Below are 15,410 nucleotides of genomic sequence, written 5' to 3'. Positions count from 1 at the left end.
GAGGGATATTGGTAAACTGCCATTCGTGATCTCGGAGAACCTGCCAAATGTGCTCCACTCCATTCTTATTCTTCTAGTTATTTCACTCTTGTGATCTGGATCTACGGTCACTACCTGCCCTATGTACAGAAATTTCCTTACCACTTCTAGCGCCTTGCTATCAATCGTGAACTGCTATTCCCTTCAGAGATTGTTGAAAATTACTTTGGTTTTCTGCATATTAATTTTCAGACCCACCGTTTTGCTCTGCCTGTATAAGTCATTGATCATGTTTTGCAATTCAACCCTCTAAGTGAGTTAGCAAGACGTCATTACAGAATCAGATTATTAAGATATCCTTTATTAACTCTTTATCTCCAACTGTTCCCAATCCAAGCCTCTGAATACCTCCTGTAAACAGGTGGTGAATAGCATTGGCCAGATCATGTCTGCTTGCCTGAAACGTACCTTATTGGAATTTTTTTGCTGTTTTTCTAGAGGAGTGGTGGCTTTTGCAATCATTATAGACATCTTCCAGCATTTTTACCAAATGTTCTCCCACACCCTGATTGCGTAATGACTGCCGAGTTTTCGACAGTCAAATCAAATGCTTTCTCGTTATCTATGAAGGGCATATATAGGGCTTGGTTACATTCTGTGCATATTTCCATCTGTCTTATCGTCTTAATATGGTCTATTGTTGAGTAGCCTGTACGAAAGCTGCCCTGATCATTTGGTTGATTGAAGTCTAAGGCTGTCCAGACTCTATTCAATCCAGTCGAACCCGGATATATCAAACCCGCATATTTGGAATTATTGGCTATATCGAACACAAAGATTATTCCCTTGAAATACTATGTTAAAGTATAGGACTGTTGCGTAGTATATCGAACTCCAGTTTCGCCGGCCGTTTGATATTTCGAACGCCGCACTGGTTCCCTAGGAGGTGCACTTTCCCCAAAGGCACTATGTCCGTTCGATTCAGCTGCATTACGTGAACTGGTTCTCGCGGTGCTGCACTTCGCCATTCGTTTCAAAAAAGTGCAGACGTTTTGCAGGTCTAGTTCAGGAAAACTGTGCACTTCCTCAGTGGTTAGTGCCAAAATGGTGCAGCTGCAGCCGTCATGGAAGCAGACGACGGCTTGCGCGATCCATGATGGCTTGCGCTTTGTGGTAAACGGCGAAGATACTCAAATTATTTCACTCGTCGATGAGAACGGTGCCTCGCACGGGCCCGCCGACTCTTATGGAACGTGATGGCCACCCGAGAAGACTGCGACGGAGGTGGTGACTGCGGTCCTCGTCGGCACCTTGCATCTCGCGACCAGCGTGCCCTCTACAGACCCGTCACTGGCGTCTTTTCTTTGTACTATTAAGTTTTATTAGTACTCGAAGCTGGTTATGTTAACTGAAAAGTAAACACATGCTTGCAGCACATGATGCACGTTGTTGTAGCAACTGCTTAACATACAAGTTGGCGCGCGCACCTCAGTCGTGTTCAGTAAATGAACACATGTGTGCTTCGCTTAGCTGCCGCGAGGTTGCATCGAGGCTGATTCATGGAAACACTTTGCTGCGATGTGCTGTTTGAAAATTCTTCACGCGGTTGGGGATGTTGGTGGCCGTTGATTTGGGCGCCACGCTGCTGGCTGCAATTTGGTGGTGACGCCAAGGCTAGCAGACGACCAGGCCTGCACTCGACTATTCATTTTGGAAGCAGCCAGTGCCAAGCGGCACTTGAACTGCTGGAACTGGCGCTGCACGCTCGCAGCACCGCCGCGGAACGGTGCCGCGGAACTTTACAGAACTGATGCAGGGAGTGCAGGTGAATAGAACGGACCTACTCGCATCTCTGGTCGCACAGCGCGCGACACGGAGGCGAGCGGCGACGTTTGCAAGCCATGCCTCCTTGGGAAAGAGAAAACCGGTCGTGAGGGCAGCACTTCCGCATTGGTGGGGGAGACTAGAGAACTGGAAAGAGTCAGGCGTGGCCTCCGCAGTAGAGCGCGCGTGTGCCACCGGAGCTGATCGTGGAGGCCACGAGCCAGGCGGTGGTTGCGCACGCAGCGCCCCACGACTGGCACAACTACACCAACAGTGCATTTCTGCCGAGTTTTCTCCCTCTCTCTCTCCTTCATTTCCCTTTGTGCCTCCTCGACCGACGCCAGTAGACTCCATTGGGCAGTGTGGGGCCCGTCGCATTTTTCTTGTGCGTGTCTTTGTTTCAACGCGGCGATTGTAGCATGCGTGACTGCTGTCATCTAGTGAGCTATGGCATCTAAGGGCGTAAAAAAATTTAAAGAATCTGGACTTCGCAACAAAGCTTGAGGTGATCCCGCGCGTAGAGAATGGCGAAAAGAAGTCCTCCGTGGCACACGCATTCGGCATTCTGCGGAGCACTCTTAAGTGCGCTGTTAAAAAACAAGCAGGACATCACGCTCAAAGCAGGTGAGCAAAGTCGCTTGGGAGCATGTCTTGTGTGCTCTGCTGCTTCGACAAAGTTGAGAAGGCGCTGTATGCGTGGTTTCTCCAAGTCCGAGCGAAAAACATCCCTGTGGATGGCCCTATTTTAGTGCAGAGGGCCAAATGGTTTGCCACGGCTCTTGGCAAAGAGAATTTTCGCAGTGGCACTGGGTGGCTGCAACGGTTTAACAACTGCCATAACATTGTGGGAAAAGCCATTTCAGGCAAAAGTGGGGCTGTCGGCAGCCAGGAGATGCAGCAGTGGCTTTCAGAGGAGTGGCCGAAGATCGCTGCAAAGTTTTCACCTGCCGAACTTTTACTGCAGACGAGACTGGTCCCCCTTAGCAAATGCTGCCGAATAAGACACTCGATTTCCGTGGGAGCTCGTGTCACGGCAGGAAAATGAGCAAACTGCGTGTTAAGGTTCTGCTTGCAGCAAACATGGATGGCTCGTGCAAGCTGCATCCGTTTGTTATCTGAAAGAGCACGTCACACCGCGCTGCTTCAAGAATTGCTAGCAGCGTCCCGTCCACTACGGCTGTAATAGAAAGGCGTGGATGACACGCCAACTTTTTGTTGAATGGCTGCAGGCTTGGGACGCCGAGTTGAGCAGATCGGGCCGCCAAGTATGCCTTCTGTTAGCTGCTCGGCCCATCAAACGACTTGCAAGCTGCTAAACATTGAACTCAAGTTTCTGCCGCCAAACACCACAGCGAGACTGCAGCCCATGGACCAGGGCATCATAAATATAGGCTTTCATGGTAGGCTACAGAAGACCCTCCAACCCTCGGTGCACGATGCTGCCGCAGGAATCCGCGAAGCAGTAGGTTTTCGGAATAGCCAGGACATACTCAATTTTCAGAAAGTAGGAACAAGTAAGAGACTACTAGAGATTGGTGGAGAAGGTTAAGAGAGTAGCTTAGTAATTGGAAGAAAATTAGCAGTTAATCCGAAGATACTGAGCGCGATAAGAATTAATGGCTAGGTGACACTTATCACTGCCTGATACAAAGGGTAGGCTAATATCTGTCTAGCTGATCTATTTCTAATCTATCCTAGTCAATCGTTGCGTCTACGTTTGCATATGCTGAACTAAAAATATGAATAACAAATGGCGTAACATCACTCGGACTGCTTGTCCCTAGCATATGGTACAAAGACGACGTCGATTTTGGCTTTTTTCTACCCATATCTGTGTATGCCGCAAGCAGACTATGAGCCTCAAAAGAAGTTTAGTTGTGTGTTTAGCTCTAGTATCGTGCGCCGCAGCCACTGCATTGACGTCCACGGCAAAAACGGTCTTCAAATTGCACAAGGACATGCTGCACCGCAGCAGTCGCCAGGATGAGGCAGCGGATGTACGACACGTGTCGTGGCCAATGCGTAGATACAAAGTTCGCACCGTCCGCACTCCGGGAATGCAGCACCGCGACTCGCAATAATGTTCACTTCGTCATCTCGATGATTCAAGTGCTCAGACTTTTCACCATTCCTACCTCCATTTTAGGTCCTTATCTCCTTTTGCGATGCGCTGATGAATGTGTCGACGCTTTCAATGAAGCTGTAAGGTCCGATTGACTCCGAAGCATCGCCTCTGCTTAAGTTAGGCCTAGCTGCCGCAGATGATTTCGTTGCACGCCACTTTACTTTGCCGCGAGTTCTCTTATTTTGTGCTTCGTTCGAAACTTTCAACTTTGAAAGTCTCATTTTGTTTAGGCATCTTTCGAAACTAGAAGCAAAGATTCACGAAACCAACAGCAGACAAGCTATGGTCGCTAGGGGTGCTATTAGCCAGTGGCGTGAGCAAAATGGCGCCATTTGATTTTAAGGTACAGTGAAAGCGCTCAGTTCTGGCGAAAATATGCTTTTTATTATTACTTCCTTGAGGTGTGGAGCGGCGAAGCTGGCCTTGGGAAGAAAAAGCATGTGCCGGCGTCTGGATCCAGGGATAGGACCCAAACTTGCCAAGAAATTGCATCAGCATTCCGACTTTAGTGTACCCTCTATCCACCAGTGCACAAGTTGCTGACCAAAAGTCCAGCGAACACGTGGCGGCTACAGACAAATACCTACCTACCTGCACCCGCTTCTACTCCAGAGTACACCCCAGATACACACCAACATGCAAATTTTGCTTATAACCAGCCACACTACCACACTTCTTTTGGGAATGTCAACACCTACCCTTCACTCAGCCAACAATCATTACATCCGAACAGGGGGAGGCACTGTTGCACAGCTCAGAAGCCGCTGCTTGAGAGGACGGTCACCTGGGCTGCGGAGCCCGCCACGGTGCAAGGGCTTGTGACCGTCTGATCTCCAGCTCCTCCCTAAGATCTCTTAGAAATAAAATTGTTACCTATCTACCTACCTACCTGCCTGCTTGCATAAGCACATGGAGGAAAGGAAAACTCGAGAGAGAGCGTGACGCCGTGACACCAGCCTTCGCAAGCCAAGTGCTCATGAAGCAGTTCACTCACCCTACCTCCTTCATCGCTACCACCGTAACGTGACCCTCCCACCCTGCTCAACATGTGGGGTGTCCAAGACTACCCTGATGCACTTCCTGTTGGAATGCCCTTAACCCATGGCAGTTCCCTCCCCCATGCTCAACGCATACCCCTCCTTATGTGAGGCTGCTCTGTGAGTTGCTCAACCAGCTGGCCAAACACTCCAAGTGGACAAAGTTCTCCGTGGAGCCCAGGCCCGTGGGCTCTCGGACAAGTAAAAGTCCACCTTTGAGGACCGTTTGTTCTTTTCTTAAAATAGAGTTGTTACCATCACCACCTTCCCTGATTTTTTGCTCTCCTTGTCTGTCCATATGTTTTGTTGTTGGTAAGTTTTTGTTCATGCGTTTACAGCAAGGAGGTCGTTCTAAGCTAGTTTGCCGCGCTGGTCTGTGCATGCGTGTGCAGTGGTGATATCACTGCATACCATCACGTGGTTTGATCATGTGGGGGATAGGCTGTCTTCTTTTTGCTTTCGATGACTCTCTTCAAGGTTATCGCTGGACCTGTACAGCCATACAGATACTGACACAGCTGTGTGCTGTATCATGGTGTCCTGGCCTGTATTTTGTGCAATTTTCATGTAGGTCTAACGCTGCTACAACAGCATCAAACTTGTATAACTTTCAGTAGTGTTTTTCTCAACTTTTGTGCCAAACATGGCTTTGTGTGCACCATGTTATGTACTAATTATAGCCTAACCAAGACCAAGTTTGGCCTGCATAATCTGTAATAAGAATGCATGTATATCTATGTTTTAATGCAATCTGTAATATATTTTGGAATGAAATTTTTCTACACAATGTGGAGAAATGTTTGAAATTGGAGGCCAGTTATCGATCATTGAAGTGGGTGACAGTAATTATCCCGCGCCCTGTAGAAGCAAACCCCCTTGGGCTCTAAATTTTTGACAAAGGCTGTACGTGGTCCTTGCAGTGTGGAGCTTTCTTTTCCGTTCTTTTTTTATTTTTTGCTGAGAGTATGATGTCTTCTCCCCTTTGTCATCATATGAGAGATCAAGCATTTTTGCCAAGGAAGCATTGTGTTACTAAAGAAGCACAAGCTGCTTTCTTTGAAAGATAAGCAAATACCGCCACAGAAAAGAAGAGCAGGAAAAGAAGTCAAACAGCAAAGGATTTCGAATTTTGGTATTGGCGATGTTTAAATGCTGAAAAGTAAGGACAGAATTGCCAAGGCATTTGTTGTGGGAACATGCGTGCAATACTAGAAGATGGTGCAGCCACTTGATGAGGATGTTAACAAGCCAGTGTGGTAGTAGTTTGTCTTAATAAGTGCTGAAATTTCCCTTTAATGGAAATAGGTGCTTATTGTATGTCGGAAACTGATGCTTTCAAAGCTGGAATACCATGGCAGCTTTGTGCAGCATGATTATTTATTTAGCAGAATGTTGGACGCGAGTCAGCATCTACAGATGCTGGTGTCATATCAGCATGGGCAGGGAGGAGCATTTTCCACATTCTGGAAAATTGTGCTCTATTATAAATTTACAGTTGATCCCAGATATGTCAAACTGAAAGGCAATCAAAAATAGGTATATATGTGAATAATAGAAGCAAAAATGGGATTCACTCATGTTAGCGATGCACTTTCTGCAATGGCGTGCCGCTTGCTGGGTGTTGCTAAGCCTAGCCTTCTTTGTATTTAAGCTTCAGTGCATTGTGCATTGGAACTAGTCACTGCTTATTATAAAAAGTCTCATCTTTCTACCACTTAACCGCGAAAACAATGGTTTCACGTTAATATGAAGGTATAGTACGTTTTTATGCCTTGATTAGTGAAGCGTGTGAACCAGGCCCGTCGAGAGATGCTTTGTGCCAATAGCCACTGGCAAAGTCCTCCTTCATCAGAGAAAAACCTAGGGTCTTCCTCCTCTTTATGTTTATGGTTCCAGTATTCAAGGAATAAGGCACTGTAAATGGAGCAGGAAAACTTGCCATACTGCTCTTGTGGCATGCCTCAGTACAGAGTATACTGAGGGGCCAGTTGGTCAGACATATTATAAACAAAAACGTAGCATATGGATGGGACGAAGAAGGGCGAAGACAGGATGGTTGCCACACTTACAACTGAATAGAATGAAACTGTAAACCACGCCCCATCCCAGAGCAACACACGCATGCGCATTACTTAAAACAAGGTAAAAACAAACTGATAATCTTAAAACGTGTGGAAAAAGCAAAAAAAAAGAAAAGAGAAAGAGCGATAGAAAGCAAACTCAAGTGTGTTTTAAAAACTTCAATTCCTTCTCCATCAGATACGCAGATGGGGTACTAATGCGAGTGCTCTCACTGCACGTCATGCCCTCGCAGAGTGGGAAAAAGTTTTGACATTCGGCTCGAGAGACTTCAGGAAGCAGGCTTCCCTGCCGATGTTCTTGTGGAAGTTGCAGAGGCTCTCAGAAAGAAACTGCTAAAAGAAAAACGAGCTCCTGTTATGACATATCACACCAGGTGAACAAAAGAAAAGGAAGTTTAAGGTTATGCCATACGTACACAGGCTCTCCCACAACTTGAGAGTGGCAGCAAAATTTGGGGTTGACGTCGTGTTTTCTACGCCCCTCAAGCTGGCAATGCTATGTGCTTTAGCAGATCGAGAGAGGGAAAGAGAACCAGGTTGTGGCACAAAACATAGAAAACCGTACGTTTCATGCGCAACAGATATTGTTTGTCAGTTCCCTCTCCGTTATTAGTCTGTGTACATTGGGCATACGGGCAGGTGTATAAACGACGTGAGGCTGGGCGAACATGCCTCTTCACTTCACCAACAAACTGGGGAACACATGCCAGAGCGTTGCAAGAAGTGCAATGGTTTTCCCCTGCTTAATCGTACTAAGATTGTAGGGCGTGGTAAAGACCAATTGGCTAGGGAAATCTTGGAAGCCAAGGAAATTTCGATATGCAGTGAAGGCACGTGCATTAGTACCCCATCTGTGTATCTGATGGAGAAGGAATTGAAGTTTTTAAAACGCACGAGTTTTCTTATCATCTATCGCTCTTTCTCTTTTCTTTTTTTGCTCTTTTCCCACACGTTTTTAAGATTCAGTTTGTTTTTACCTTGTTTTAAGTCATGCGCATGCGTGCTGTTGCTCTGCGATGGGGCGGGGTTTACCGTTTCATTCTACTCAGTTGTAAGTGTGGCAACAGTCTTGTCTTCGTCCTCCTTCGTCCCGTCCATATGCTACGTTTTTGTTAATAATATGCCTGAGTACACTGCGTCAGCTGTTCCAGAACACATTTGGTTGCCGCCAGTGCTGTTTGCCTGGCCTCCTGTGTTGCCTTTGCACCCCACAACACCCTTCATTTTATGGCTTTAAAGCAACTTTGTATGGCTAACACTACCATCAGGTAACCAGGGCTGCATAGCAGACACTACTGCACTTTCTTCCTTCTGCGCTTGCGCGCAAAAGCTGATGTCAATTGCAGGGGCATGGCATGGCATTTGATATATTGAATTTTCCGTTCAGCAGGAGCTCAGCAGGATATTTGCATGCAATATTATCATACTCTTGCATAGGATTGTTAAGGGAATGTTGTGGGTCTTAGATAAGCAATGCAGTAGAATCTCATATGAACCTCACGGGACCAAGAGAAATATTGTCAAGAATGAATTACAGCGTGAAAAAAAAAGTTAATTCACATGCGAATTGGTTCCTCTACAAAAGTCGAATTGTGCGCCATTTGCCCTGGTCGCGCACGCTGGCGGCCGCTTACCCTGACGAATGGTAGACAGCAAAACAGACTTCCGGTAACCACTGGAGCAAGTGTGTTGCTTCGGAATCCGAAACTACGCGACTGTTCCCAGTTCGGTTTGCCGCTATAGTCGAACCCGCATATATTGAACTCGCAAAAATACACCTAAGAGTTTGGTATAAGATGTAGTTCGATATAAAAGTAGCACTAAATTTAACAACGTACAAACATGCCGAGATGGCAAAAAATGTATTTCTTTGATAGCCATTTACTGTGTGCAGATTACTGAGCAAAGTAGGAATAAATTTTTTTACTTCATCTTCGTTGCCTCTGAGAGATCATGTTTTTCAATGTTATCGATGGACTCCAAACAGCTGAGACCACAGCCTTCTGTCAATGCGTAATAGTAACAAACCAGGCTGAGAGCATGGAGCATGTTGAAGCACATGGGCACAGCTTCTCTCAAGTTCTGGTTCTCTCAAGAACTCGTTATCCATGATGTTGGCAATGATGCCTTCGTCTGCAAGGTGTCAGCGTTGCCTGCGGAAACTGTCACCTACGGCTGCCCCATCATAAGTAGCACCAAGCACCAGAAAATTCGGGCAACTGGTTCCACAAATCATCTAGACTTGCAATGGCTTTGTCGAGCTCGCCCAGTGAAAGAATTTGCTCTGTCATCTCTGAGAAAGAGGCAAGGATGTCGAAAACAATTCTGTATAGTTTCATTTTTGACATTCCACGGCCCACTCAGCATAGACAGGGTGCCTAAAAGGTCGATTTTTAGGTCTCTTCCAGTCCTCAGATTCTACTGGAGCTGTTCAGCCTGACGTTTTCTACAACCAACCTTCACCGCACAGATTATCCGCTGGTCCAAGAGTTGGAGCACAGGCGTAGTTTTCAGCAGCGGGAAGCGCAGTGCAATGTGGCTGGTATATATCAGTGCAGCGGTGGGCACAGCTGCTGCCTACGATGAGGCAGGCATTGCAGTCTTGGCCTACCAGGTCGTCATTTCAAGACTTCAGCCATTTGGCAAAAAGTCTGTTTGGCATTCACACTCTTTTATTGGACCTGCAGGTCACTGGAACAGGGGGCACATTCTGCAAGCACACTTGACTACTTATATTCGGAATTAACTTTTTTAGGTCAGCAAGGGCTGCAAGCTGGCGAGACTAAGCTTGTAGAGCTGAAGGGTTCTCAGATTAAGGCAATGCCACGACGTTACCACAAACTCCGGCAGTAGCACAGTAGGCAGTGGACACCTTCATTATATCGGGAATTTTATTTGCAGGTCAGTGACCATGTCACAGTGGCTGTTTTGATGGAGTGCTAGAATCGCGAAGCTTGAGCAATCAAAGGTTGTTGATATTTGGAACTAAAACTTGTTTCATTTCATTCATTTTTTATTTGTTCTTAACTTTCTGTGTACTGGACAAAAAAAATTTTGAATTATAATGCAGTAGTTGTAGTGCTTGTGTCATGTTCAAGCATTCAACGTTTGTCATATATGATCCGTCACGCATTGAAGTAGTTAGTGGCCTCAGGAGATTGGTATACCGAGCTGGATATTAATGACATATTCTTTATGGTTTCTTAACTGCCACATCAGAAGTACCTGGGAGTTGCTTGAATATTATTTATTTCTGTTGAGGTGCCAGATTTTCGTTTCTTATTGTGTAAGGACCCTGAACTTCCCCTCCTTACAATGCTCGCGAGTTTTTCCATGTCATTGCCATCTCCACATCATCCACTTTGCATATATGACATCACTGAATAATACAGCGCAGCGAATTGCCTAAATATTAAGCTGCCAAAATTCCTGTTATGTGGACCTATTTTTGACGTACAGTAAATTTTCGTTAATTCAGAATATTTTAATTGCCGCAGGAGATCCGCCGAATGCCCATGTAAGCTTATGGCGGCAGAAACGCGTTTAATTGGATGCCCCTGGGCTGGCATCGGTCAATTCGGACGGGTTCCCGAAGCGGTGCCATGTTGAGGTCAGGTCAGGTCTGTACTGCATTGAAGCTTAAGTTGAAGTTTATTAACCCTTCAGCAAGTGGGGACTTCTAGAGGAAAAATTATAAGCAATTCTTGTGATCTGTAAATGCGAAAGCAAGTGTAACTGGCTCACTGGGTAAGGACACCTCAATCTCACTGCAAGTAGGAGGTGGTGTTCACCTACAATTTTGAGGCAGTTATGCACCTTACATGCATAACTGCCGTCATTTGCGTGCCGCGTTTTGGCCACGAGTTTCTGGTGAATGCGGGATTTTCACACAATGAGCCAAGTAATGCTCTTGCATTAAAAAGCTCCCGGGAGCTTGGCAGGTTCTCGAGCCCTGAAAGAGATTGCAGCGCTCCATCCAAACATGAAACAAAAAAAGCATCGAAGGTACAGTGAAAAGGACAGAGTAATACACAGAATGCGCGAACGGTTTGCACAACAAAACAAAATATCAAGATGTATAAATACATGAATATGACAATAAGTTACTATACACATTTAAAAGGCAAGAATGGAACTGTCAGGCTGAAAAACAAATTCAATACTTTGAAAGTATTACATAAACTGGTGACCACACACTTGTGGGCACAGATAATGGTAGACCAGCATCAATATTATCGAGGAGAGGAAGGGGAGACTAAACCTCGACATCTGTACCCTATAGTTGGATCGGAGCGTACTTCGGTAAATCTGCTTTGTGCAATGTAAAGGATAAAAATTTTCATTGCTCACAAGTCCTGTCCTGTTGAAGGCTGTTGGGGTTCCTTGAGGCAAAAAAAAACTTAAAACCCGTCCTTTTAGGAGTCTGTACATGTGTAGAAGCAGCAGCTTGTGTCACTGCATCTTGCATTGCTGTATGCAGAAGTTGGTGTAGCAGATGGTTGGGAATATTTTTCCTTTGTCAATTCCTACATGGTAGGTATCATTTCTGCACTGCCTTCCTTCAGGCTTTGTTCCATGTTCCAGCCCTTGTGGAATTTGTTTTGTGTATGGTTGGCAACTTTTGCAAGATTATGAAATAGAGAATTGTGCCTGCAGGTTTGGGATCGGCATGCCATAGTGAGCTTTGGATTGAAAACAAAAATGCTCCATTCTGTTCTGACTCTGGAGCGCCTGCTCGCATTCGCAACGGAGGTGGATACCTCAAAGATGTTTAAACTTGTGAAAATTTTGTTTTGAAGTCTTTTTGTGTGCTACACCTCTATATTGTCGTCAAGAGCATTGGGAACCTTATGTAAGGAGGTGTGTCATTGTTTCTGAGCTGCGATAATAATTACGAGTTTAACTTAGTTTTTTTTTTTCTGAGAAAGCGGAGCGCCTTACTTGGCCTATTTTAATGTGCAGAAACTTCACTTGCGACCATGCTTTCTGGGTCACAACATACGGAAAATTTGTAATTATTGTAATAGTTGTGGGATTTTGATGTGCAAATGTTTCAACGGTAATTTTTAGCATACAAAAGGGGCTGGGTCTTGTTGCAGCTTAATGGACGAAGTACAGTGTTACTAAAGGGGTGAACACTAATGTGCAGTATCATAGTGCAAGCTCTTGTTCAGGTGCCTACTTTTAAAAATTTGTTATTAATGTGACTGTGTTAAGTGAGAACAACTGTCTGTTTCATGCAGGGTGCATAAAGGGCATTCGAGGAGAAGGCATGCCTTTGTACCGAAATCCAACTGAGAAGGGTAACCTCTACATAAAGTTTGATGTGGATTTTCCTGAGAACCACTTTGCTGATGAAGCAAAACTTAAGGTAAGTTCACTGATTACTCGGTTCACTCTTCCTTTTTTCTCTAATAGTGTTTCCTGGTATCAGTGGTGTTATGTCCCTGTCACAGAGGCAGCTTCAGCTACTGTTCTGTTCTAAGCGGCGTTATATTACAGCTGAGATCAGCAATCAGAGTTGAGCAGGTCAACTGACAAGATGGTGGTTGGTGATCTTGCCATATCAGCCAGTTCTGTGGCACTTCGTGCCATAGTTTGTTCTTTAATCATATAAACTGTTGTGCTGGATAGTGAAGGCATAAGTTTAGAAGTTTCACTTAAGAACTATGTATAAACACTCAGCAGTTTTAAGTGCTATCAAAGAAGTGTAATTGAGCACTGAAATCAATGTGCACATCTATTGAATTGTTACTTTTTACAGTCCTCAGTTGTAGCATCTGCTGACAGCAAGGCTTGTGCCAAAATAGCAGTTTAGTAGTTTACTAAAATGAAATACAAAGTTTGGGATTGAAAATGCGTGACACAATGCAAGTATATTTTTATTTATTGACCGGCTGCACATAGCGTGGTCATGTGATTGAGAAGGCTAGGTTCTGCAGGAAGAGCTCTGTAAGTACTGCGAACTATCGTTCAGTTCAACAGTATTTGGAAAGCATTTGGATTCAAGTAAGAGACAATTGAGATAATGTAATGGGTATCAAATCAAGTAATGATGGTGTGTCCCTTTTTGTCTACTTTAAAGAATGTTCTTAAGGGCATTGAGTGCCCACATATGAAAAAAGCTGGATGCCCCTGCGTTAAATGCTAGCTCTCTGCTTTGATCAGGATGCCTTTTCTTTTTTTTTGCAATGATGAGTGCTTTGAAATGTCTAAAATGTGCTGATTTGTCTATGTAAAGAGCTCTTATGACAAGAATGGGTCAAGCGTAACAGATACTGAAACCAGGGTTGAGTCACGGATGCGGAGATTTGAGGTTCCCACAGAAATCTCATAATTAAGTTTCTGGGAGGATGAAAATTTTAACATTCCTCCCTTGAAAAATAATTTCTGCCAGTAGGGGATATCTGGTAACCTGTTCATGCTCATGCTAGTGGCGAGCTTCCCTTCTTGTGTTTCTCCTCTGCACTGGATATTAAGTTTGTCAGACTGAGTAGGCAAGCATAGTTAGCCATGGCAGTACAGACCAGAAGTTATTTTTGGGATCTTATATTTTACAGCCAGAAGATTAGTACTACCATAGTCATTTCATAAGGTTTATTAGACAGGGACTTGGTAGAAATTTTCTCATCGTGCTTAAAAATTTATTCTGTGACTATTCTACAGCTTCAATAGCCTTAAGCAACCACCGATATCCTTCAGATGGCTGACGGAGGTCTATTTCGGATGTTCCGGACATCCATTGAACATCCGTTAACAGCCAGTGGATGTCCGTCGACCATCTGATAGGAATCCAAAGATATTTGTCTCGCCGACGGACATCCGGTTAAGGACATTTGTCTCTGGGTCTTTCTCGGATAAATGCATATATGGTGCATACATACTTTTCTCGCTACCGTGAACATACTTGCCAACTCTCTTGATTCACCCGGGTGACTCCAGATTTTTGATAACTTTCCAATTGTATGACCACGTCCTTATATCTCCCGAAAAGTTGTCTCTGCCTACGCAAAAATGGTTTTTTCGAAACCGGCACCGCAGTATCGGCAACCGCGCCGCAATCACCAGCATCACCATCAACGGTCACACTAGTACCATCGGCATCATCGGCTAAGCAGCTGATCAAAGCCAAATCAAGCCAAGCCCAAGTAGCTGTGGCTAGTTGCATTTCATGCATGATTTTGTGCTTGCTATTGCTGCTGCTTGTGTGTATGGTTAGGGTTAGCTAGGCCGTCTGTGTGCGGTGCACAGCAAATTCTCGTGTGATGTCATGGCGATATCAGAGCCCTAGAAAAGGTTCCGTATTTACTCACATAATTTTTCACAGCCCCAACTTTTTACCCGGATTTAAAAAAAAAAACTTTTACTTGCATATTTTGCGCACTCTGTTGAGCCAGACCATCAACACGTACGCGGGTGCGCGCAAGGCAGTCTTGGGAAGATTGGCACGGCCGCATCACCATGTGTGGTTGCGACTGACAAGGGCACGAATTGTGTGCTGTTTAGCCAGCTCGCTCGCGCTGGTGGTCGCTTTCCCACACAATCAGTTGCGCGTGCACCCGAATCCGATACTATACAGAGCCGTTTGCTGCTCGGTTTTCCGCTAGTGAGCCGGGCTGCTCGCAAGGGGGCCGTTTTGTTGCACCCGCTATCTCCTTTGCCTCCCACTGTTATCTTCGCGATTGTACAGTTGCTGGCTTATTGCTCTGAGCTGCGCATGCGCCGTCAGACCGTCCCGTGGGGAACTACGTAACTTAACGTGGGGGGATATGAGTTATATTTGGAGTCAACTTTTTCTCTTTTTTTTTGGCCAGCAAGGGATGCTTAATGGGTACCAGGTCAACATATAGGCGGAAATGTACAGTATATGTTGCGCGTTATGACCACTGTAGCGTTCTTAAGTCGTGCTTGGAAAATGGAGCCTTAATATAAAGAAAATAAGTGTGCAAATTATGCGAGTACGGTATTTGCAGAAATTTTTGTGATCTTATGCTTCTGAATTTGACATCAAGAAAAGGTGAACATCCCCCCTCCCTTTGGCGCAAATAAAAAATCTTCCGATTTTTGATCTCGCCAGGTTGGCAGGTATGCGTGAGGCAATAAAATGGAAAAACAATGTATAGCAGGCACATTTTATTGTGGTTGATGTACGTCAGAAGAATACTGGGTTATATTCGTAAAATTCCATAAATCTGTCTTCTCAGATATGACGAGCTTTGGATGCACATCCATAATCTTCCCACCCACAGGATCTGGGGAAAAAAAGCAACAAACATCAGTCTTGCGAAACTCATGCCAGAATGCAGTAGCTGAAGTGAATACATCTGGAACGAATTAGCAGAAGTGTTCACAGAGCATTCCTAA

At 45.1% G+C, this 15,410-nt stretch overlaps 1 protein-coding gene across 1 annotated transcript in view; it reads left to right on the top strand.

Moving 5' to 3' along the window:
- LOC144113338 (dnaJ homolog subfamily A member 2-like) overlaps window positions 1-15,410 on the top strand; it is a 64,041-nt gene that overhangs the window by 38,725 nt on the left and 9,906 nt on the right. Inside the window, exon 9 of the mRNA XM_077646359.1 lies at window positions 12,290-12,417. Within this exon, the coding sequence (XP_077502485.1) occupies window positions 12,290-12,417 (128 nt within the window). The remainder of the gene's footprint in view (window positions 1-12,289; window positions 12,418-15,410) is intronic.

This window comes from Amblyomma americanum, chromosome 1 (genome assembly GCF_052857255.1).
Source record: "Amblyomma americanum isolate KBUSLIRL-KWMA chromosome 1, ASM5285725v1, whole genome shotgun sequence".
Lineage (NCBI taxonomy): Eukaryota > Metazoa > Arthropoda > Arachnida > Ixodida > Ixodidae > Amblyomma > Amblyomma americanum.
This window is presented reverse-complemented; position numbering and strand designations above follow the sequence as displayed.